The sequence below is a fragment of the Juglans regia genome, chromosome 12, assembly GCF_001411555.2.
Source record: "Juglans regia cultivar Chandler chromosome 12, Walnut 2.0, whole genome shotgun sequence".
Taxonomy (NCBI): Eukaryota; Viridiplantae; Streptophyta; class Magnoliopsida; order Fagales; family Juglandaceae; genus Juglans; species Juglans regia.
Genome location: NC_049912.1, coordinates 23,862,699 through 23,883,429, shown reverse-complemented (window position 1 = coordinate 23,883,429; position 20,731 = coordinate 23,862,699). Strand labels below are relative to the sequence as shown.

Genomic DNA, 20,731 nt, shown 5'->3' with positions numbered 1-20,731 from the left:
TAACTGAAACCTAAAAATACTTTATAAATATTAAATAAATTCTAAAATAAATAAAAGGAAAACTCGTTTTTTTAGATAATTTCCTAGTTAATCTGATTTTTTGATATAATTTTCTAGTTAATGTATTTTTGAAAAAATCAATTTTTTGTTTAAGTTGAAAGTATAACTATAACTTTTTGTAAAAAAAAAAAAAAAAAACACTTTTTGTAACTGTTATAATATTACAAATTAATCAGAGTATACTCCAACTTTGTTTCTCTCAAAATAATAAATAACACATTAATGGTATTAATCATTTCAATAATGATTTTTTAAAAGGAAAATATCAGCTTATAGTTATTTTACGATTTTATATTAGATGAAGATTAGTTTTGTAAAATTGAAATTTATTTATAATAAAGTGACATTTTTGTATTGATTAATTGTAAAATAATTGTAAAAGATCTGTAAATAAATCATTGCCTTTTCTAATAAATCTTGAAAAAATAGTTTTCCAAGAATGATATATTATTTATATCATTTCTATTATTTAATTTTTTTTTTTAAATATAAGCAACTTCCTATTCGCTGAGAAAAAATAAAAAACTTCCTATTCTTGAGACCAAGTATCCCCCTCCTCGGCATCATCTCCTCCTAGCTTCTTCATCTTCTTGATATCGAATGATCATTTGGTTTTTTACAAAACTAAACAAGTATAAAATAAAAAAATAACTAATTACAAATGAGTTCATGGACACATTAAAGAATTAACTAATATTACTTTTAATCTATTATTAATATAATATTATCTGGACCTACGAGTTTATACACATAAGCATATATATGCTGAAAATTTTGAATTTCTAACTGAAAAAAAAACCCTAATAAAATAAAGTAAATTATAGATACTCAATACATATAATATTATCTATATTTAGGACAAGTTTAGGGAGTGAAATGAGAAGAGAATTTTGTGAATAACAGTAAAATGGTTTGTGTTTAGAAGTGAGATAATTTGAATTAATATTTTATAGAATTTTGGGAAGAAAAGAGAAAAATTTGAATAAAAAATTATTATAAAATTATAAAATTATTTTTTAAAAATATTTTTATTTAGAGATTTAAAAAAATTGAATTATTTTTTATTTTTTGTTTGAAAGTTAAGAAAGTTATAATAATTAATTTAAAAATATTTATATTTAAATGATATTTGAAAAATAAATAAAATGAAATAACGTAAGAATTTTGGGGCGAAAACTTTTTTTCACATTCAACATGATTTATTTTAAGAAAGAGGAAATTTGATGAGTTTGTGACGTGGCAGCAGATAAAGAAGCGCGCCAATGCCTCGGCCCAGTTTCTTTTGAGCTGCAAACCGCCATCATGGCTTCATCAATCAATCTGACCGCTTACTTCCCTCTCATTTCGCCTGTTCTTTCTCTCCCTCCCTCCCTCTCTCCCCCGATTGCATTGGGTTCATGTTCCTTTTGCATGACCCAAACCGCTCAATCTCTCGGAGATCATACACCTATCTCCTGATAAAATCATGCATTGGTCATCCATTTTTTGACGGATCGACAAGATACTCCTTTTGAATCAGTCAGTGATCTTTGAGATTTGAACCTCTACTGGTGGTTTCTTTTTTCCATTTGTTCCTCATTTGGCAATCTGATTTTGAGGGTGTGGGTAATTTTGATGAGAGGCCAAAGCAGGAGAAGAAAGCATATGCATCTATGAAGACTGGGGCACGCAAGTGGCCGCCGCATTATCGCCTGATGCAGTTATCGCTTGAGCTTCGTCCTCGTCGCCTTCCTAACGGTCTTTTCAGATGGAATGGCAGATCCTGCTAGCCATGGGAAATATGAGCGAGACATTGAGCAAGTCAGTTTTCCTTCGCTCCCTTATCATTTGTATCTTTTTCTCAAGTCTTCTGTTTGGTTTAGAGAAATTTGAGGGAGTGGTTCTCTTCCCTAATTTATTGTATCAAGTAACAAAGGTGTTGTGAAACATTAATGAATTTCATAACTTGTTGTTTTAGTTTTTAGGTGTTTTTGTTGTAGGGATGTCAATTAGTGATTCGGAAAATAGTACTCTCGATCGAATGTTTTTATTAGCATCAAATTATGCTCATAACGGAAGATTTTGACGGTGTATGTTGGGCTTGTATATATATGTGGTCAAAGGGATTTTAAATGAATAGCACGACACACCCAGGATCAAATTTCTAGATGATACTTGTTTAATACTCACAAGCCAAAACAAAAGGATATTGAAAACGAAAACGCAAAAGGTAAGAGGATATGAAAATATTGGACAGTTTGTTTCCTCAGGCAATCAAGGCAAGGCAGGTTGAATGAAACCCTGGCTGCAAAGTAAATTTTTCCAGCAAGGATTGAATTTTGGAATATATTGTCACAAATACCTCTTAGATCTTCATGCTTAAGTTGAGAAGATTACTCAAATTTTAAGTCTGCATAGAGTATGCAGATGCATTTTTTCTTAAAAGCCATTAGAACGTATAGAATTTCTCTGAATTTAACTCATCTACGGTGAATATTTTATGGTTAAAGGAAGGACAGGAACCAAGATATAAGGATTGTATATGTAGGCCAAAGATATGTACAGTGGAATTTTACTTTCCTAATTGTAATGCAACATTGACTATGATGCTGCTAAGAATTACAATTAATGGGGGATAAAGTAATTATAGCTGTGACTATGGAACCAGAGATGAAAAATGGAAATACGAAAACCTTCTTGGATTTATAATTAGACCAAAAAGGTTAACAGCCCACACATAAATGCAATGGAAAAATAATTTGGGAGAACTACCATTTGGAAATGACAACATCTCCTACTTCTGTAATGGATTAGCAAAGGTCAACAATAAAAATACTTATGAAATAATTATTGTACTGATGTTTTTATTTCTTTTACTTACCAAGACAAAGAAATTATTAATAGAGGCCTACGTATGTGATCAATGACTGTATCCCTTCAGAATATTTTGTGTGTATTTGATGTCCCACTGCTAATTTGGCTTACAGCTTACTGTTTCACTGATCTAGAGCTGTTAAAACAAGTGATTTCTGGAAGTCACACTTTTAATAAAGCATTGGATGTCTCAGTCTTTTAACTATTTTTGTATTTTAATTTCTTTCACCTCTTTTGAAGGCGCTCGTTGCTTTGAAAAAAGGCACTCAGTTAATAAAGTACAGCCGGAAAGGGAAGCCTAAGTTCTGTCCATTCCGAATTTCGACGGTGAGTATTTTCAATGGTTGTGGATGTTTTTAAAATTCTTCATTCTGGACATGATATCCCATGCATGTATAAGCTACTTTCAGATGAAAAATAAAAGCAAAAATGATAAGATTGTTATCGGATAGATGACCCTTTTAAAGGGGGGCTGAGGGTATATTATGTATTGGAGCAAGATGTTTGCTTGGCGATGACTTAAATATAATTTATGCTAACTGCAAGTCTATGTAAAGTATTCTGTTTGTCAGATGCTGTATATATGCAGAACAACAGTGGGTTTCTTGGATAGTTATACTGAGACGCGTGCATATGTTCTCTGTGCATCAGCTTCATTTCACCAGTACTATGGATAGTCATGATGTATCTCTCCAGTGTACTGTGTATGAATGACTTCAAATTTAGTTGTATTAACAGGATGAAGCAACACTTATCTGGTACTCACATGGAGAAGAAAGGAGTCTGACATTATCTTCCGTTTCACGGATTATTCCTGGACAGAGAACTGTGAGTTAAAGAGTTATACTTCACATTAAGTGATCATATACAGTCATAATTCACCAAATCATTTCTTTAGAAATAATTCGTGGAGAACTTTGTTTCCCAAAGCTGGGATGAACTAACTTCTATGTGCAACTTTTTACAGGCTGTTTTTAGACGATATTTGCGCCCTGAGAAGGATTACTTGTCATTTTCACTTCTATATAATAACGGTGAACGATCACTGGATCTGGTTAGTAACAATCAATTATTTATTTTGATGTGTTTTATTTCAGTTTGATGAAAAGTTTTAATGCAGATCCCTGACTTTTCATATTTATAGATTTGCAAAGACAAAGCTGAGGCAGAGGTATGGTTTGCAGGCCTTAAGGCATTAATTTCTGCTGGACAACAGCATTGTAGACGGACTAGAAGTGATATTCCAGATGTGAGTTCCCATTCAACAGAGTTCCATATATGAGCAGTAATTTTTTTTTCCTTCAATATGCACTCTGTATGATTTTCTTTACCTTGTGGACGTAATGTTTCTACTTTTGCAATCTATTAATATGGAAATATTCATGCCTTGCACTTAATAGTGATGTGTTTCTTTATGAGTTTGTCAAAGAAGAGCATAACTGGAGTATTAATGTTTCTTAAAGCACTCATTCTAAGATGCATAGGGAAAAACTCTCTAGAGTATAATCATAAATATCAAATAACAACAACAACAATAATAACAATAATAATCAACAACCTTTGAAATGACCCTAGGCTTACCTTTTTATAGGCTCACAATTGAAGACTTCAAAATAAAATAGAACTCTAAAATTGGTCCTAGTCAAACCCTAGATTAAGGCTAATCTATATAATGTCAAAATCTTAATAGAAATTATCTTGTCCATAGAAGTCCTAATTATATTTCTCCTAACTAGGTGTTACCTCTTGTATACCCCTTATGTACTTGGGCTATACCTATTCTTATTAATAAAATCATGTACCTATCAAAAAAAAAAGAAAGTCCTAAATATCTGAAATACTCATTAAAACTTTAACTGAAATTACAACTCTATCAGAATAAAATTAATGCAGCCATGTTCGCTCAATCGAGACTCAAGTGAGGTCTCAAGTGAGCTATCTGGTTGGTTCTCGTTCAACCGAACATCAGGCTAAGGTTGAGCAAAGTCTTATGTTGACTGTGCGATTTTCTTCCACTTTCAAGCCATTTTTGTCCTCTAACCCTTTTATGCTCCTGATGGACATGCACCCTGCATCAAGCAATCTAGTTGGTAATCTTCAAGAATTAGTATGTTTTGTTACTTGACTTCAATGTTCTGGTAGACAAGAAACTGAATTTTGTGAGGCAAGTCGATGACACTCGAAACCAAATCCTAGATTGTATACTCTAGATCTATGATTCCTCCTCCCCCCAACCCTCCAAAAAAGGAACATTGCATTGACCTTTCTTGAGGTTTTGTGAAATTACAACCATTAAATAAACTAACTGAATCTATTGATGATATAAAAGTAAATAGAAATTCACTTAAGCAACAAATACTACTGTTGAAAGTCTTCCTCGTTACTTTTTTATGTGTAAACCATGAAAACGAGTTGAAAGGCTTGATTTTTAATGGTTCGAGGATGATTGATGTATAATGTTTACCTATTCATTGGAGTTTTGGTTTTTAATTTGAAATAAGTAAGAAATGCAGTATAGTGTCATGAAACCTCAACGGAGGTCAATGCAATTTTACATAAGAAAAATAAATTAAATAAATTTTGAAATTGTCTTTAACTAGTACTTGAGGCCAACTTAACTGATATTATATACTTTTTTTTTTTATGAATAAGAAAATTTTTATTGAGACAAGTAACAAGGCAAAGCCAAGTACACAAGAAGTATACAAATACTGAACCTAATTACAAGTCAAGAACTGGAAAAAGAAACAAGAAAATCATGTTCACTAGTTCCATTAAAGATAATAGCCGAAGCCCACTGAAATAAGGTATTAAAGAAAAAACATCTAATATTATATACTGATTGACATATTAATTTTGTTTGGTGATTTATTTTGCATAATAAATGCATTTTATGCAACAATCTTGATATGAATGTGAGGAATGTATACAACACATTTTTGGCTCAACTATTTTGAACATTTGTTTCGTATAGACATTTTGTCAGAACATCTAATTTAGTATTTTTGTTTCTATTTTAGCTCAATAAAAATGGTGACTTTATTCAGGATGGTCGTCCTTCTGCTGCAACACTAGACTTCACTTCAAATATTGCTCGAAGCAGGGCATCTCTTGAGTGGAATTCTTTTGAATCTCCGTTGAATTCACCAAGCTCAGATGTGGTTTCAGTACATCCAAATATGCAACTAAGAACAAGTTCTGGAGATGGTGTCCGCTTTAGTGTTTCCAGCACTCCTAGCTGTTCTAGTGGAGGATCTGGACCAGATGACATAGAATTGTTGGGTGATATTTATGTATGGGGAGAGGTATTGTGCGATGGGGTTTTACCTGATGGCTCTGTGAGCCCAATTCCTTCAAAAACTGATGTGCTGACTCCTAAGTCCTTGGAGTCTAATGTTGTTCTTGATGTTCACCAGATTGCTTGTGGTGTGCGACATGTTGCCCTCGTAACAAGGCAGGGTGAGGTTTTTACTTGGGGGGAGGAATCTGGAGGAAGGCTTGGTCATGGGATTGATAAAGACTTTAGTCACCCTCGTCTTGTTGAGTTCCTAGCAGTTACTAATGTAGATTATGTTGCATGCGGAGAGTATCATACATGTGCTGTATCTACATCTGGTGATTTATTTACTTGGGGTGATGGTACCCATAATGCCGGACTTCTTGGTCATGGCACAGATGTTAGCCATTGGATACCTAAAAGGGTTACTGGCCCGTTAGAAGGACTTCAGGTTTTATCTGTTGCATGTGGCACATGGCATTCAGCATTGGCAACTTCCAATGGAAAATTGTTCACATTTGGTGATGGTACATATGGTGTTTTGGGACATGGAGATCGCAAGAGTGTTTCATATCCAAAGGAGGTCCAATCATTGAGTGGACTAAAGACTACTAAGGTTGCATGTGGAGTCTGGCATACTGCAGCCATTGTAGAGGTCGTGGGCCAGTCTGGTTCAAATGTTTCATCTAAAAAGTTGTTCACCTGGGGTGATGGTGACAAACATCGTTTGGGCCATGGAAGCAAGGAAGCTTATCTTGTCCCCACCTGTGTCTCTTCACTTATTGACTATAACTTCCACCAGCTTGCATGTGGACACACACTGACGGTTGCCCTCACTACATCAGGCCACGTGTTTACAATGGGTGCCACTGTATATGGTCAGCTAGGCAATCCATGCTCTGATGGAAAGGTACCTTGCTTGGTACAAGATAAACTAGTTGGTGAATTTGTTGAAGAAATAGCTTGTGGGGCATATCACGTTGCTGTCCTGACATCTAGAAGTGAAGTATACACTTGGGGTAAAGGTGCCAATGGAAGATTGGGACATGGGGACAAGGAAGACCGCAAATATCCAACATTAGTAGAAGCCTTAAAAGATAGGCATGTAAAGAATATATACTGTGGCTCAAATTTTACTTCAAGTATATGCATCCATAAATGGGTATCTGGAGCAGACCAATCAGTTTGTTCTGGTTGTCGGCAGGCATTTGGTTTTACTAGAAAGAGGCACAACTGCTATAATTGTGGACTGGTGCATTGCCATGCTTGTAGTTCCAGAAAAGCATTGAGAGCAGCATTGGCTCCAACTCCTGGCAAACCCCATCGTGTATGCGATGCTTGCTATGCAAAACTTAAAACTGCTGAGACTGGTAACACATCTAATGTGAGTAGAAAAATTACAACCCCTCACCGTTCTGCAGATTCCAGGGAAAAATTAGATAGGGGAGAGGTGAGGTCTTCAAGGATTTTGCTATCTCCCACTTCAGAACCTGTCAAATATCTTGAGATCAAGTCAGAAAAGCCTGGGAGTAGATCTGATTCTCCTTCTATAGGCCGGGCTTCTCAAGCTCCATCACTCTTACAACTGAAAGATATTGCATTTCCAAATTCAATTGGTGCTCTTCAAAATGCTCTAAAGCCTGTAATGCCATCATCATCTAATCCCACTATTAACTCAAGACCTGCTTCACCATACTTGAGGAAACCGAGCCCTCCACGTTCTCCCACCCCGACATTTTCTAGGAGTCTTATTGATGGTCTCAAGAAGACAAACGAATTCCTGAATCAAGAAGTGTCAAAGTTGCAAAACCAAGTACAAATTATGTTCCTTTTGCAATTATAACATTCTTCTTTGCATCCTTCTATTACTTTATTGGTATAAATTGTGAGGTTGTCCCTCATATATAGTTTCACAATTCTGTCTCATAATCTCCTTCACTTCAGGTTAAATATTTGAAGCAAAAGTGTGACACACAAGACGTGGAACTTAAGAATTTACACAGAAATGCTAAACAAGCTGCATCATTAGCTAAAGAGGAAGCTTCCAAGTGTAGGGTAGCAAGAGAAATTGTCAAGTCTATTGCAGAACAGGTATTTTAATTGCTGAATACCATTTCTCATTCAGATTGATGGGTATGTTCCAGGGTGGCCCAGTTGTAATAAAAAAAGAAGTTATGAGCATGATTTCCTATTTGATGGGAAGTTTGCATATTATTGGAAAATTTAGTAAAACATGGATTTGTCTGCCTTTTCCACTTCGTAGTTAACAACAGCTGGAAAATTCTACTATTGAAAAAATCATTAAAAAGGTTCAATGTTCTCTGACACATGTGAATATGGAAATCCTTTTCTTTGTTGATAAATATATTTAATAAAAAATCTTCAAAGATTTTCTTTTTAGCTTATCTGTTTTGCTAACAAGCTACAAATGAGTAAAAATTAATGAAGGGCACCAAAAGGGGTGAAGCACAAGGCAGGGAGTATATAAAGGAAAGGGAAAAAGGAAAAAAAAAAACAGGAGAGGAAGGAAAAGTTATAGATGCACACAATTATTCAATACAATCAGAGCCAAACTTTGTAGTCTTAATATCTTAATAATATACACAATTGGTGTTCTTATTAGCTCCCTCCCTCTATGGAACAGAGACGTTAAAAATGGAAGTGTTCGCAACACATACCGATTGATATTTATACAATCTTGCAACATGAAATTCCAGAAATCAAACAATAGTAATATAGTCTAAACTAGCAGTTCAACACTATCAAATGCTCTGGCCCAAATGTATATTATATATCTAAAATCTATCAAATACAGGTATTGCATACAGTAAGCAAATTGGCCAGGTTATTGTTCATGGTTCATTTGTAAAATCTGACTGGCATGAATCATTGTTGGTGACAGAAAACTATGGATGAGATGATAATTGCATTTTCCATCTCATATTGATTTACTTATTACTAAATCATTCTGCTCATGCTGCACTTCATGATTTCAGCTAAACGAAGTGATAGAGAAGGTGCCTCCATATGTTTCTGACGATGAAACATTTAAAGCAATTCATTCTCAAGTTGAAGCTTTTCTAACCACAACTGCAACATCTGATATATCTTCCTCCCTGCCCATAAGCTTAGAGTCTGACCAACAATATGCATCTCATAAAACATCCTCAGTCAATGAGTCTTCTAAAATACAAGAAAAAAGGATGCAAGACAGCGATATTGCAAGAGTTATGGACTTGTCTGCGGGTGGGAGAAATACTCTCCAGGAGAATAACAGATCATCGACTTCTAATGCAATCGGTGCTCTATCTCACCAAAGCTCAAACACTGGCTCAAGATCTGAACTTTCAACAATGAGGAATGGAGAAAAAGAAGTTATTGAACAATTTGAACCCGGTGTCTATGTTACTGTCATTCTACGTCAAAATGGTTCAAAGATTTTCCACCGAGTGAGATTCAGGTATAAATACTTCATCGAAAAAAAATAATGATAATAATTTACTTTTCATAGAGTGTGCAAGTGTTTGCCCATATGCCTACATTCGTGCTTGTATATATTTATGCATGTGTGGTTCTCAATGTTTCATTATTTGCATCTGGACCCTCTGCCGTGTAAGCTAGACATCCAAAACTACAAATTATATTGAACATTTTTTTTTCCTGTCACGTGGACATGGTTGTCATGTATTGGGCTTTTGTTTTGAGCATAGAAGTGTTGGTACTGTTGGATATATGATCAATCCAGACATAGCTCCGTTCGGCAAGGTATTGCTCATATTGTCTGAGCCTGTGTTTCCGCCATTTGAAAAAACTAAAGGGCAAATTGCTGAAGTTAATGCGATGCATATTAATGACTTCAAACCTTTTTGCAGTAAAAGAAGATTTGACGAACACCAGGCGGAGGAATGGTGGAGTAAAAACAAAGATAGAGTACTTAGGAGATACAGTCCACCAACAGCAAGCCCTGCTTTGATGGGTTCATCCAGCACTCAAGCACCTGCTGATGAAGGATCATCCAGCACTTCCAGCACTTCCGCACCTGGTGATGAAAATAATGAGGCATCAGAATCTTCCGAAACTTAGTTTCAGCTCCTGCCATATATGTGGTGAACTGCCTTGGATTAGCAGCATTAAGTATCCACAGGGTTTAAACATATCCATGCTCAGAACAAATTAGGAAGACTTTATTTGAGAAGAATGGTATAGCTTAACTGTAATTCTTTCATTCATTTTATTCTTTAATTTATCCCCCAACATACTAATTTTGATAACCAGTGTTTACCATTAAGGTTGTACAGTAGATGAACTTCCTAGGATTTTCACAATGCCATTGTAAATCCTGTTCGTGTTGTTTTATCCAAGACTGAAGTATGTGTATTGTGTGCATCATTGAACAGCAAATCCCCTGAGGTGTTGGAAGATATTTTATGGCTATGTTTTATAATCATTGTACCAGATGATCACTTTTACCAAATCAATTTAGTTCTCATTACCAAAAGAGTTGTGGGCACACTACATTATTTGCTGGGTAGATGCAGCTATCTTCCACATTTGAATCTGGTGTTTCTGGATTCCAAAGACTATTTTCTTATTGTAATGCCAGTATCGTTTAATTGCATCACTGACCTCTTGAATGCAGGAGGTATTTTCCACATTTGTTTTATTTCTTTATTGTTAATTTTTTTTTTAAAAAAAAAAAAACTATCTAGAATAATCACTATTCTAAATCCTATATCATATGAAAAATATCTCATATTCTATAAAAAAAAAAAAAAAAAAAAAAAAAAATTGTCAAGCGTGGAATGAGGAAGTGAATAATATCTGAAATATAACAAAATTCAAAAATAATACCTAAATTATAAGCAATGAAATAATTATGAAATATTAAAAAGTAGGTGACACCACCAATATTGAAAAGACATGCATTAATTAATTAATTAATTAATTAGAGAAGTGAAAGGCCAGACAGAGTCGAGACTAGAGATAGAACCTCAACTAATTGTATCGGTGGGCAATTGGGCATGGGCCCCATGAAACGAACCACTCAATAACACCAGCTAACTACCCACCGATCTCTGACGTGTCCAAAACCCATTATTTCACTTACATTCCCAACCGATTATTATTATTATTATTATTATTTTAAAGAAGTTTTTTTAATGAGTTTTTTTTAAAATAAATATTTAAGAAATTTAAAAAACGTTTGAATTGGAAAAAAAAACATTTTGCTCTGTAGAAATCCTGGTACCGATCTCTGATCTGTACTTCAGGATCCGTTTACTTTCCTTGAAAATCTATTTAATTTTCCTTCATAAACCGTGGGGATTTCACGCTGTTGTTTGAACAATGGGACAAAAGCAATCCAAGGATGAGCTACTCTACCAGCAAGTCAGTTATGGCAACGCTGAGAGCATCAAAGCCCTTTACAGAGAAGGTGCAGGCCTCGAGGTACTGCCTCGGAAACAAAACAATTCGATCATAGTTTTCATCGTTATTGGTGGTAATTTTGGAAAATATCTGTAACCGGTACTGATTGTTGTGGTCTTCGGTTCAGTGGATTGACTGGAATGGAAAAACCCCTTTGATTGCCGCATGTTTGAATCCGGAGCTTCATCATGTTGCAAAAACTTTGATAGAGCTCGGTGCCAATGTCAATGCGTATCGGCCCGGTATCTTTATTTTTTTTCTCTTTTTGTGATGCATACGCGCCTTCTTCGTTGAAATAATGGAATTTTATTTTATTCTTTTGGTTTTATTTATGTTTGCTACATTTGATAAACGAAGAAAGCGATGCTTAATGAAGCTTGACAGAAATGGTATTTTGGGTTCTAACCGTATGAGAGAACTATGCCTAGTTTGTTTATCTCATATGTTCCTTTTTTGTTATTTTACTGTTTTTGCTACCATGCAAGACAAATTGGTTGAAAAGTGCTAGTTTTCCTACTTTTAACCTTAATTTATGTGGGGAGAAAAAAAGACATCTTTAGTGCTTAATAACCCGTGCTTGCTTTTCTTAATTATAGATATTTATATACTATAGATGTATGCATGTGTGTGGGTGCGCACGCAAATGCACCAGATTCATTATGAGTTCACTTCATCCGTCATTTCCTACTTTATATACAAACTATGCCTAGTTTGTTTATCTCATATGTTCCTTTTTTGTTATTTTACTGTTGTTGCTACCATGCAAGACAATTTGGTTGAAAAGTTCTAGTTTTCTTACTTTTAACCTTAATTTATGTGGGAGAAAAAAAGACATCTTTAGTGCTTAATAACCCGTGCTTGCTTTTCTTAATTATAGATATTTATATACATATAGATGTATGCATGTGTGTGGTTGCGCGCGCAAATGCACCAGATTCATTATGAGTTCACTTCATCCGTCATTTCTTAATGTGCTGTAGGTCGTCATGCTGGGACTCCTTTACATCATGCAGCTGAAAGAGGCCTTGAAAATACTGTGAAGTTATTACTTTTGCATGGGGGTGAGTTATACTGTGAAATTGTATCTACTATCTACTATTACTTTAGACTGAGAAATATGATGTTTCCTTCCATATTCGATACGCTACAGTAAAAGATCATTTCTCTAAAAATTTCAGCAAATGCGCTGTTAATGAATGATGATTATCAAACTCCTCTTGATGTTGCTAGAGCCAAGGGGCACAGTAATGTAGTCCGCACCATTGAGGTCAACTTAAAATTGTGCTGTAATTTCATTCTAGTATTATATGAAATTCAGTGTTGGCAAGAATTTTCCTTTCCTTCTTCTAATCTCTAAGCATGTACTTTTCTGTTGATCTTAGGGCCATATTTGCTTATTCTCTGGTTGGCTGCGGGAGCTTTATGGGCCAGGTTTTCTTGAAGTATTGCCACCTCAATTGCTCTCCCGAAAAGTGTGGGTTTCATGGAAAATTTTGGTTGTTTTTTCTTGTTTTTCTTTACCCATTTATCTCGAATGTCCCCCTTTCCTGACCCTGTTTACTATTGCAACAAGTCGTCTTAATACTTAGTAGTATCATTAGATGGCTAGGCTTGGATTGATGCAATTTTTCCTCTACCTCTTTTTTTTCGAGTAATCTATAGGAAATTGTTCTCACCAACTCTTAACGCCTATATTCCTGTTATTATTGTATTTCTTTCAGTTGGGCTGTTGTTCTACCCTGTGGTTCACGCAATCCTACAAAGCCTTTCAAGTCGGAGCTTTCCATATATCTTAGTTTGCAGGTATAATAAATTTTATTAATCATTCTGCCAAGGAATTTTATTCATATATGATTGGTTTAGGCTTTGTTATAGGAATTGTTGTAATTAATTTCTTAAGCTCTAGATCGACTCAATGCTTCAAAACTTTTAACGCTTCATCTTTGTCTTTTGTAAGTTCATCTTGTTAATGTTAAATTATAGCATTGGCACATTCTAATGAAAACGATTAGTCCAATTTAGTTGTAATTGCTTTGAAAAGAGTTTGGTTCAAAATTGGAAACAAAAGTTCAAGTCAAAATGAGTTCACTAGACTCGTGAGATGTTCGGTCAAGCAAAAATTACATTTTTCTTCTCACTAGACAAGTGTAGCGATCCAGCAAACTTGCTCGCTAAAAAATGTCAGATGTCTCGGTCAAGTGAACTAACTCGCTATAATGCCCGTGAGATGTCACGTGCATGCCCGAGTTTGATTTAAACAAGGTTTCCAATTCCCAGTTTGACTCTAATTTGAGCCCTACCCCTGAATGGTTAATGATGCATGATTTTCTAAGGTCTTGGGAATTATTTCCAAAACCCCGTATTTTTTTTTTTATGAAAAAAAACACTATGGGAATTGAGCAGTAAAGCCAAATAGTTCTCTCCCTATACACAAACCGTCACCCTATTGATCTTTAATCATTGTTTTCTTTGAGAGTCGGTGAGCTCATTGGTGCTGTTGTTGAAGTTCTACCAGGTCTAACAAGTTTGTTTGTCATAGAAAATACCTCTGGAGCTGCCCCTGATGCAGAAATCAACTAGGTCACTTGTGAGAATTGCTAGTCAGGTTTAGAGTCAGCAAAGGCTTTGCGATTATCTAAAGTTTATTGTAGTCATTACTTTTATAGTGGATTTATAGGTGGTGGCTGAATATCTAGAGTGGTTTTCCTTTTGAAGAGTTCTTCAAAAGTTTTCAATTCGTGAACAAAATTTTTGTGTTCCTTGTTTAAATATTTTGATTTGTTGGGTTGCAAATTGTGCCCTACATTTATTAAAATACCTATTTACCCCGTTAGGTGTGTTCAGGATTCATGCATCTGAATTTTTCACGTTTAGTCTTCTATTTCCTTATCACAAATCAAAAGTTTCTTTTCAGTTCCGGCTTTGTTTAGGAATGAAACTTAATTTTCAAGCTCAATATAATGGTTCTAAAATATAAACATTATTAAATTATTTGGGTTCTTTTTTGCTCTCCCATTTCCTGGAATTAGAATTGTGGAAAAATGAAGCTGTTCAATTATTCTTGTAAGATGATCTCTAGTGCTAACATTTCTCTCCAATGTGCTCTTACCTCCTGGTCTTTGACTTCAAACTGATAAATTGCAAAATGTCCCCATTTTATGGGTATTTCTTTCCTAACCGCAAGGTATCTCACTCTTATGTTACTCCCACACTGTGGCTTTTCCTCCTGGATCTCATATACATCCAACTCTGGTCCACAATTCTGCCTTTGTTCTGCCACTTCCGTATCTATCCATGTTGTAGTTAGTCTGGCATTATATCAACTAGTCGTAAACCCGTGTGATGCACAAGCCAGAAACTGAAGGGTTTTCTTTCAATTATCTGAAGAGTAGAGGACAGGTTTTATTTTTAATAAGAAAGGCTTAGAAACCGAAGAGTTTATCGCATGAGAGGAAAGGCTTTTTCCGGCAAGAAGAGGGGAAAAGTTGGGAAACAGAAAGGTTTCTGATAAAAAAAAAAGGAATAATTAATAAAATTTATGAAAAATGGTTGATGACATAGCTCATTCTGTTGTGAAGGCATTGCTTCAGCATTTTATATAGGTAATAGATTGCCACTTGTCAGTTCCCTTTACTGGTAAGGGGTGCCAACACCGGTGCCGATGATCAAACCCATCCAAGATGCCCTTATAATGATGGGCAAGTTCCCAGAAATTTATGAAGCACTATTGCTCCTGCTCCTTATTTTTCACTTTTTATTGTGTACCATCAATCAATTTAAGTATACCTAATTTGAATCTTGCTAATATAATAGCCTTCACGGTTTTATTGTAAAATTTCTAATATATTAGCCTTCATGGTTTTATTGTAAAATTTCTGGATTTAATGATTTAACTTTTACTATTCTGAAGTGATAGGCCTAATACCTGTTTGCACTGATAGTTGCAAATTTTCTGTGTCTCACATTATCGTGTTTTGCCTCTTTTGTTTACTAATGGATCTCTGGATTTTTATGGTCGTCTTATATGGTGTTTCTAATGAGTGAGCAGGATGCACGACCATTTACAATTATTGCATTATGGAAAGCCTATTTGGAAGAACACAATCTTCACCAGTCTGATCCTTCAGTGATAATACATGATACAGCTACCAGTAATTTCTCATTGATGAAATTTTGCTTCAGGGATCTTTGATTTGATGTCACACATTCCCTACTGTTTAGATCTTACTTTAATTTCATGTTCATGCATAGTCTCAAGAGGCAGGAGGCGCAGGCGGAGGCGGAGATTTCAAACAAATAAGCGTAAGTATAATGATTGTTAAATTATTTGAACCTATCCTGAAACCACAAAGCTTAATAATTAGTTGCTCTAAGAATATTACCAGTAAGAGAATTCTAGAAGCAACAGCATAAGAGATTATGTATCCTCTGTTTAAAGTGTAGTAGAAGCTAGCAGTTCAATTAGCATGCTTCATTTTCAGAAACACGCATTAAGCTTGCACCTGTGAGTGAAAGTGACAAGCAGCAACTTCAGTGGTTTTGTGATGCATGCAAAGGAATTTCACAGGTACCTTGCACACTTTTCTTATGGTGTTATTTCTCCATTTGATGTGCAGAGCAAAAGCAGAACTCATGCATGACACTTATACGATTATGAGACAATTTTGTTGGAAAAGAAAATATTTACCTCCTGCTTTCATCAAAAGCAAATTTCTTCCAAGTAATTTGCTTAAATTAGCGTAAATGTGGAAGCACCTTTCCAAAGTCTAAAAGATTTATGCTTTTCCTCTTGGTAAGTTTCCCTAGATAATAATCCTAGAAATAACCTGAAATATTATAACCATAAGCAGGTGTAAGGTGCTGGATGTTGTGGTAAGTGATGGAAATATTCCTTAATGAGGCCATACACTATATATTACTTTGTGTGATGTTCTGCGTGACAATTATTACATACAGTTAGTATTGTGGCCTATATGGCATGTGACATGACTAACATGACCCAATATAAAATAGACTTAACCTAAGTGTCCTTTGTGCTAGCTTCACTATTGGGTTCAGCGGCAATGATTTGGCATATTATACTTAAAGTGCCTTCTTGGCCTGTAAAAATCATGCACTGCGGTGGCGGCATAGCTGATAAGGAAAACTGCAATGTCCAGGGGCAATTATACCTTTAATTGTGAACATTTTACAGTGAAGATAAGATACGCTAACTCCTTGCCAAGGGGTCTGTGCACCCCGGGATTAGCCGGGACGCTGTTTCTGGATACCTGGTGCCCAAAAAAAAAAAAGATATGCCGATACACACCCAAACGCAGGTTTGGATTTGCAGATTAAGTCTATGGAGAAAAAAAAAAAAAAACAACCAAATGCTCCCTTGCTATTATTTTGTTTCCCTCGCATAAGATATAAAGGACATTGATCTTTCATTTTTCTCTTTTTTTTAAGTGAGGCCTTTCAATGGATAATAGGACATTCTTCTTTATCATCTGCCTTAAGTTAATGCTTTCCCTGGTTTGAATTCAATTTCAGCTTAAAAATGGCTTACTTCTTTTTAATTGGCCTTTCATGATTCCGTGCCCATGAAGCCTCACCAATTTCCTAGTATAATTTTCTTTGGAAATTTCTTATCGATAGAAGTTACTGAGTTGACATGTTCCCACTGCTTCAATTATTTGGCTCTCTGGCCCATGCAGGTTATAAATAACTGATAATCATTACACGGTCAGACAGCTCAAAGTTCAGCTTGGCTGGACTTGTTTAGTTGTTTATTCCTCCACACATAATTTGGCTAAAATGGTGTAACATTTGGTGTTTACATGTGTGTGTGTGTTCACACCTTTGCACATATATTTATTAACTGAATTAAGATTTAGAAATATGGTCATGTGGCAGCTGTACCAGCAGATTGGTTGCTGATATACATATCCTAGCTTGCTAACGATCCTCTCAAAGTACTACACTGTTTTTAACTTTTTTGTTCCCTCTAGTGACAGATTTTTAATTTCTGAATCAGTATAAAGGGCAATAGCTGACTAATTTAATAATTTTCACCTGGATGAGAACTTCAACATATTACTCAGCATATTTCTGCTCAAGATATGTGAAATTTGCCTTGGTAACTGTATGGAGACTCGTGTTTGATAGATAGCTATAAGGATACTTGAACGCTTGGGATTTTTTCCCTTTTAATGAATAAATGTTTGGAACATTTCAGGCAATGCATCCTGCAGTTTTGCATAATAATCAGACCCCAGTTGTTCAGGCCACTGCACCACCAGCCGCTGAAGATTTGGAAATGGTAATGGCTGTCAATGCCTCAATTCAGTCAGCTATGCAGGAGAGACCATCGCTTCTTGATGCCAACCAAAGCTCAGAAGCAAGCTCATCCATTCATTGGAATAACTTTGTGAACACAAATCTTAGTGGCTTGCATGTAGCAAAAGCACCTGCTCCAAATCTAACTAGTTCTGAGTGGCCAGTGCATGAAACTACTAGCCCTGAAGGCAATTCAAGTCAGCAAACCCAGAACCACGACGGCATTACTGCAACTCAAACAATTCGCACCCCAGGTTCGATCCCATCAACTCCACCAAATGCTGATGAGATTATGGGTGATGGCAATACTCGTTACCCATCAATTGATTCCACTTCTGTTGAAATGTCATCCCCAAATATTAAGAATGTACCTACTAGAGTAGGTGAAAAGAATGATGATGGAGGTTCATCATCATGTGTGATATGTTTGGATGCTCCAATTGAGGGGGCATGCATTCCCTGTGGCCACATGGTTGGATGCATGTCTTGTTTGAACGAGATCAAAGCCAAGAAGTGGGGTTGCCCTGTTTGTCGTGCCTTGATTGACCAGGTTATAAAGCTCTATGTTGTTTGACTATTGAACCAGAATGTGGAGAAGCTCTAAATGGTCCGTGTGGGCTTTGAGTTTGGACACACCTTAAATAATTTTGTTCATGTGTTTCTATACTGTATGAAAGAAAAGTTCCTTATTTCCTAAATAATTGGGGACCCCACCCGAGGGTTTTTTAGATATATTATTGCCTTGCACTGGTCTCTGAAACATCACTTGCCTTTTCTGCAGTTTCGGTAAGCTACATGAACTTTGATCTTCTGTAATTTTTTTAACTGAGGGCAAGCTTTGAAGTTTAACTGATTTGGATATAATAAGGACTCAACTCATCTTATCTAATTATTATAATTTTTTCAGATTCTCACCTATATAATAAACAATTCAATTTTTTTAAATTTCAAATCAATAATAATAATAATAAATAATATTCTAATAATATTTTATTCAACTTCTAATTTTTATTTCAATTCATTTCATCTCAATTCACTATCTAAATCTCACCTAAACCAATTAAAAGTAATATATATGGTTTGTGGCAATGAGGTGGTAGTAATATAGTGAGAGACTTTTGGGGGTGGTATTCTATTTCTAAACCCAATAAATGAAAAGTAATTTTTTTCAACTGTTCAATTATGCAGATGAGAAAAGAGATTACAATAAGTGACAGTTGTCAGAAGTAATACGTACTGTATATCTCGATGTTATGACTCTTGAGGGAAAACGCATGCAAGAGCAAGGCTGCCCACGATTTACTCAACTTTAATGCTTGGTAAATGAATAGCCAATTTACTGTTGGTATTGAAGCCGATGAGTTGAGTTCAGAGCATGATTGGGTTACATAAACGCAAGAAGCTAGGTTTACTAAAGAGAATAGTTTCTGTGCAAGATTCTTGTGTAGCAGTGAGTTTGAGAATATTGAGATTGAAACCAGTAAGATTGAGATTTCTGTTCAAAAACTGTAGCCAAAACTACTTATGTCACTGTGCAGTTTCAATTTTTAGAGCCGGTTGCTGCGCCGTGCGCGCATTTAACAGTATGATAACAACAACGACAATGACATCGACCAGAAGCACGACCACGACGGGGTCTATGTCCTCAGGAGGGTCCCCGAGTTGCTTTCTCCAGGGCCACGCCCACTTTACGAGTTGTTGTTAGAACTTTTAACTAAAACATAATGACTCAATATTCTTGTAAATTTAAACAAACGGTAACACCAAGTTCCCCTTTTAATTAGGAATTCCTCCATTGAAGCTATATCCAAGGCTCTAATGGATGTTGAGCTTCGATTCCCTGTCAAACCTTAACCCACCAAACGTTTTTAAACTCTCTGCAAAGTGCAGCCCCTCGTGAGAACTAAAATTATTTCTAATCTTGTGGCGATATAGAGCAAACATTAGAGTCTGATTCACGCACCCGATTGGCCTTTATTGCCTTCAATGTTAACTACATTAATGAGTAGTACACTACATGATGACTCTGTACAAAAATTCCTTCCAACATAGCCTTATCTAGATGGTAGCTGAGGGCCACAACAAGACAAACCATGACAGACTGATTCGAAAGATGGATGGTTACTGTTTCGGATTTGAACAGATCGAGATGATGTTGGATTTATTCCCACGCACTTCAAAAAAAAAAAAAAACACCCAACAAATAAAAGAAAATATATATTTACAAACAGAAACAGACAAGAGAAAGAAAGAAAGCTGAAAAAAAAAAAGAACATTGATTTGACTCATAGCAAACCTTAGCTGCTTCCTCTTTAAGGCTTTACAGGAAGTGATGCAGAGCATGGGAAACAAAATTCATGGTCATGTCGGTGGGTCTTAGGGTACCCTAAAATCTTAAAGCCACAACTTTTTTCACTTTCTATGAGATCTTTCACCATCATCGTCATCATCAAGTGGTATAGCTAGCTAGCTCTTTAGAATGGCAGGTAGGCATCCTCGTACTATATCTATCAGCGAGTGTCTATGGCGGATTTGGTTAAGTTACTCAACAGAGAAGTGTGATCCATTATTGACCGAAAAGTTAGATCAATAATTAAGTTCTGAAAGAGAATAAACTTAAGTTATCGGCAACAAGTATGATTAAAGTGTCTAAAGAATGCAGTAGGGGTGGGGTGGGGTGGGGTGGCCATGGAACTCCATTGCTGCAGAACTGCTGTTACTTCACAGAAACCTAGCCTTATAGCTAGGGAGGATCAGCTGTAAATGTAGATACTCTTTTTCGTTGTCAACCACAAA

The 20,731-nt window shown here is 35.6% G+C and overlaps 2 protein-coding genes across 3 annotated transcripts; both read left to right on the top strand.

Annotated features, from left to right (window-relative positions):
* The first annotated feature begins 1,433 nt into the window (after positions 1 to 1,433).
* LOC108981462 (PH, RCC1 and FYVE domains-containing protein 1-like) lies at positions 1,434 to 10,618 on the top strand. Of its 2 annotated transcripts, none has more exons than XM_018952656.2 (9): positions 1,434 to 1,860; positions 3,154 to 3,240; positions 3,652 to 3,741; positions 3,881 to 3,967; positions 4,058 to 4,162; positions 5,961 to 8,003; positions 8,135 to 8,281; positions 9,187 to 9,650; positions 10,063 to 10,618. In XM_018952656.2, the coding sequence occupies exons 1-9, from the start codon at positions 1,813 to 1,815 to the stop codon at positions 10,271 to 10,273; spliced, it is 3,282 nt and encodes a 1,093-aa protein (XP_018808201.1). In that variant the 5' UTR covers positions 1,434 to 1,812; the 3' UTR covers positions 10,274 to 10,618. The 2 variants fall into 2 exon arrangements, with proteins under 2 accessions (XP_018808201.1, XP_018808192.1); XM_018952647.2 differs by having other exon boundaries at positions 5,934 to 8,003.
* Positions 10,619 to 11,396: 778 nt separating this feature from the next.
* Positions 11,397 to 18,667, top strand: LOC108981446 (putative E3 ubiquitin-protein ligase XBAT35). Its single transcript, XM_018952626.1, has 10 exons — positions 11,397 to 11,638; positions 11,745 to 11,859; positions 12,598 to 12,678; positions 12,796 to 12,884; positions 13,000 to 13,091; positions 13,339 to 13,420; positions 15,666 to 15,768; positions 15,869 to 15,919; positions 16,099 to 16,184; positions 17,835 to 18,667. Exons 1-10 carry the CDS (start codon positions 11,537 to 11,539, stop codon positions 18,507 to 18,509), a joined length of 1,476 nt encoding a protein of 491 aa, XP_018808171.1. The 5' UTR covers positions 11,397 to 11,536; the 3' UTR covers positions 18,510 to 18,667.
* The last annotated feature ends 2,064 nt before the right edge of the window (positions 18,668 to 20,731 follow it).